The sequence below is a fragment of the Arachis duranensis genome, chromosome 2 (assembly GCF_000817695.3).
Source record: "Arachis duranensis cultivar V14167 chromosome 2, aradu.V14167.gnm2.J7QH, whole genome shotgun sequence".
NCBI lineage: Eukaryota > Viridiplantae > Streptophyta > Magnoliopsida > Fabales > Fabaceae > Arachis > Arachis duranensis.
The window spans coordinates 11,386,696-11,391,161 of record NC_029773.3 but is presented as its reverse complement, the minus strand read 5'-3'; the positions used below and the strand labels follow the sequence as shown (position 1 = coordinate 11,391,161).

Sequence of the window (4,466 nt, the reverse complement as noted above, 5' to 3'; positions counted from 1 at the left end):
AAATAGTATTTTTTGTAATTTTTAAATAAAAGTAAAAATACAAAATATATTTTTCAAAAGTGATATTTTTTTAAAAAATATTTTAACATAATAAATAAATAAATGAATACTTTTATATTTTGTTTTTAAATATAATTGTTAAATAAAAATATTTTTATCAAATAATACAAAACGAAACTTTAAGATAAGATAAAAATTAAAAAAAATAATTTTTCACTTCAATTTGATTTTCTAATATAACAGTTAAAAAAATTGTTTTACATTTTTTATTCACACTTAAATTTCACCAAAAATTTAAAAAAATGTATTCATCAAAATTAGAAAAAAAGTGACTATAAGATTTAAAAAAATTTTATGTCTCTTAGTTTTACACCCTAACTCATAAATTTATTAAAATAAAATGAATACAATCATAACTGAGTCTAAAATGATAAAAACAAAATAAATTAAAATAAACATAAAATAAATTTTAAAATAAATACAAATATAATCATTTATATTTGATTCAACTTGACTAATGTATCAATACAACTTGAAAATACTAAGGCAATTAGTTTTTCCTAATCCGTAATCATTGATTTGGCCAATTCTTAATACACATCTTGAACAAATGATTTAACGATATTTATAAAACCTTCTTTTATTCTTAGATGTGCTCTTGTAATAATTAGACCAATTGATACATGACAACTTTGAGTTTGTTCCACAAAGCTCGTATCATAAGAGATGAAACCACCTGCTACCTACATATAAAGATTAAACCTTACTTATTCTGGTGAGTTCGCTTTATATCTGACCTTACTACTTAGAATTTATAGGCATAGCATACCATGTTTGGATTAAAGTGAGAGCCAATACTAACAAAGCAGCAAAGAAGGCAATGTGAGACCATGGGGTATTGAAGTAGGTGCTGCGTAGTTGAGCCAACGAAGTCTTCCATTTGTTTCTGTAATGCGCATCGATTCGAAGCTTGACTGCAACATATCTATTGTCATAGCTTTCGGCGTTGAACAGTTTGCTTGGCAATACATGGCCTAGTTCATTGAAGAGTTTGGCCACGTCTTCATCACTTCCAAGTAAATTTTGGAGGACACCAGCTGCTCTGAGCTCTTTCACATCCTCGGCATCATCAACCAAGGAATCCATCAAAGAAAAGTAAGAGCAAAATTCGAAGTTGTTATCAAAATCCGGACACATCTCATATGCAATCAAGTTGTGATACAGATAAGGTGTGACATCATCAATCACAATCCCTGGAAGCATCAATTGTCCGCTAAACGTGTTGGAGATGAAAGAAATGTTACCCCATTTCCATTCAGCTTGGCTTGCTTTCACTCGAATACCCGCTTTTTTAAGATCCCCTATGTTCTTATATCTATGCCAGGAATCTGCTTCTCGGAGAGGTAGAATTAACTCTCTTAATATTATGGGTGAATCTGATAAAACACGCTCTGCTTTATCTGTATCTTGCAATACTAATGCAACAAAGGTATAATGGAGTATTGATAGGAAACCTAGAAGACCCGACCAGCAGCCTATGTTATGTTTGTATTCACCTTCAGAGTAATAATAGCGAATATAGTCGAGTAGATGAGTATGAGTTGATTCTTCACCATCTTGTTTTTGGGGAATGGTCAACTCTTTTTTCTTCTTTGGTTGGCCCATGGATAGAAAATTGAACAGTAACTTGTTCAATTGATGAGCACCATCAGCCATTAGTAACTTCAACAACATTATTGGAAGTTGATTTTCCAACAAGATAATATCTCTCCATACATACAACAACTGGTCAAGTTTTAGCAGCAACGATTTTGGATTTCGATCATCAAAATTGTCCATGAAATAGAGCAAAGCACATCCATCCACAAACAGCATCTTTGCTAGTTCCTCTTCCTTGTACCCTTTAGTCACGTCCTTACAGAACAGATTTCTCAATTCCTGAAGGTTTTGTGTTACCTTACCATAGAGAAACCTTTTTGCACCTTCATTGTCTAGTCCACGTCGTTCACTGGCGAATTTCTCAATATAACGGAATGCCCAAATGTATTTGAATTGTTGTCCAAGCCGGAGATCATGCGTATGCCCACGGTGATGAATGGGACCAAATGAGATCATTTTGGGTGAACAGTACCTTTCAAAGTTGGAATTTCGAAGCAACAAGGCGGGAACCTTTTGGATCTTGGACCTATTACTTGGAAGTTGAATATTTTCTTCCAATATTGGCAGCTCAACCCCAAGCAACAGTTTAGTAGAATCAATATCTCTTTTATATGTTGCCTGCCATTTCTTCTCATCGGAGGAAATATTGGCATCTGATTCCGCCGAGGCAATCACGATGCCATTCTCCACATTCTCATTTGCGGCAATCTTGATGGTATTTAATTCTTCAGGAGCCTTCTCCGCATCTAATTTTGCATCCATAGCTTTTGCTTGTTTAGCTGCTTCTGATATCAATAATATTGATTCCTGTAGAGGCAAAGGCCAATTTAATCATTCAAATTTAAAATTAAGGTTATATCTTTTAATAATCTTTTTAAGGTTTATTTTATCTTTTGTGTCTTTTAGGATTATTTTTTTTTATATAAAATTTTTCGAGTATCATTTTGATAATTTATTCTTTTAAGTATAAAAATAATGGTAAAGCATTTGTATGAAACCAAATATGTGAATAAAATAATAAAGAATTAATTACCAAAAAGAGAATATACATTAATCAGATAAAAAGATAATAATTAGATTTATTATTTTAGCCTTCCAACTATTCTTCCATAATGATTATGAAACAGGTTTGTCTAAAAGTAACTTTAATAGAATGCTTTTAGAATATTATTTTTTATACTTACAACAAGTGAACTAATTTAAAATTAAAATTAGTATTGTTATTGATATATAAAATAAAATTTGACTATTTTAGAGATACGATATTATTTGAATAAAAAATTAATAAAATTTTATTATTTATATAATTATTTTAATAAATAATTAAAAATAATATAAAATTTAAATTAAATTGACACTAAACATTAAAATGACAAATCTCATGTTTAATTTTATATCACTATTTATAATATATGATTTCACAAATACGAAAAATAAAAGGAGCTACTCAGATAAAGACGCTGAAAACGTCTTTTTATAAAGATGTTTTTTAATAATTAAAATTTAACACATATAATTAGGCTAGACAAATTGATTTAACCGAAAAATGGTGAATCAAATCTTGACATGGTCTAAATTAATATTATTTTTTTTATAAAAAATGACTACAATTCCCTAATATCAAAAATTTAAAAATAATATTAATTTAGACCAGTTCAAGATTTGATTCACAATTTTTTCGGTTAAATCAATTTGTCTAGCCTAATTTTGATAAAAATAACATAATTTAATTGATTATATATGTTAAATTATAATTATTAAAAATATTTTTAAAAAAAGATATTTTAGACATTTTTATCTAAATAGCTCCCAAAAATAAAATTAAAACTAAACAATCAACTTTTCTTGTTTTAGACCAAACAAAAAAGAAAGGAATAAGGAACAGAACACCCTTCAAAAGTCAAGTTCTTATTTTTCTCTATAAAATATAAAATACCCATGATATATCAATTACTACGTACTAATATATTTATATATTTTACTTTTCATATATTTTTCTAACATGATAATCGAGAGAAATTAATTTGTAAATGGATTAGAAAATGGTGAATTGGTAAAAAATAGATGTATAGTGTGTTATGCATGAATGTGAAACTGGCATTTGTCAGAGAGCACAAAACGCAAGTAACGTTTTGACAGAGACAAAAAACAAGGAAAAAAATCACGCTGCAAAACGTAGCCTACGTTTGGCAGGCCCAGGCAATTAAAGAACGAAACGTGGCTCTGTGTCCCCTGCATGAAAATAGCTTCATTTTTGACCAGTTTTGGAGAAGGCAAAACGCAGGTTGCGTTTGTCAGCCTACCAAAGCAAATCGGAGGTTACGTTTGGCAGCCACCTTAGCTGCATGTGTGACACGCGTCATGGAGGATGGTAAATTTGTTTATATAAACGAAAACCAAACGCATAGGAGTGAAACGAGAGTAAAACGAAAAAGTTGAAGAAGTGAAAGGGAAAAAGTGAAAGTGAAGAAGTGTGGGAGAAGTGGGGGAGAAGTGGGGGAGAAGGAGAAGTTTACGGTAAAGGATTAAATAATGGTTCGTAATTTTACCACACCGGAGGAACACATTATTGAATATCTTGATCATTCTCAATGGGTAAATATTTTTTTTTTATTTTGATAGTGTTATTGTTAATTTTAATATTATTATTATTATTGTTATGATTATTGTGATTATTAAAAAAATACTGTGTAATAAATTTTTTATTATCTTTAATAAATTTGTTATTATTTTTAATTATTTATTTATATTTTTTTATCATACAACTAGTTGTATTGTCTAATAAATTAAAAGTTTGTTATTATTTT

General features: G+C 29.2%; 1 protein-coding gene across 2 annotated transcripts in view; it reads right to left on the bottom strand.

The window, feature by feature from the left end:
- Positions 1-569: 569 nt before the first annotated feature.
- Positions 570-4,466, bottom strand: part of LOC107473444 (putative UPF0481 protein At3g02645) — a 19,901-nt gene continuing 16,004 nt past the window's right edge. The window contains exons 2-3 of one of the 2 annotated variants that reach the window (XM_021135042.2): positions 830-2,466; positions 570-743 (exon numbers count right to left, since the gene is read on the bottom strand). In XM_021135042.2, coding sequence (XP_020990701.1) covers positions 740-743; positions 830-2,421 — 1,596 coding nt within the window. In that variant the 5' untranslated portion in view covers positions 2,422-2,466 and the 3' untranslated portion in view covers positions 570-739. Of the gene's footprint in view, positions 2,467-4,466 lie in introns of both variants that reach the window. The other variant, XM_016092999.3, reaches the window with a different exon arrangement.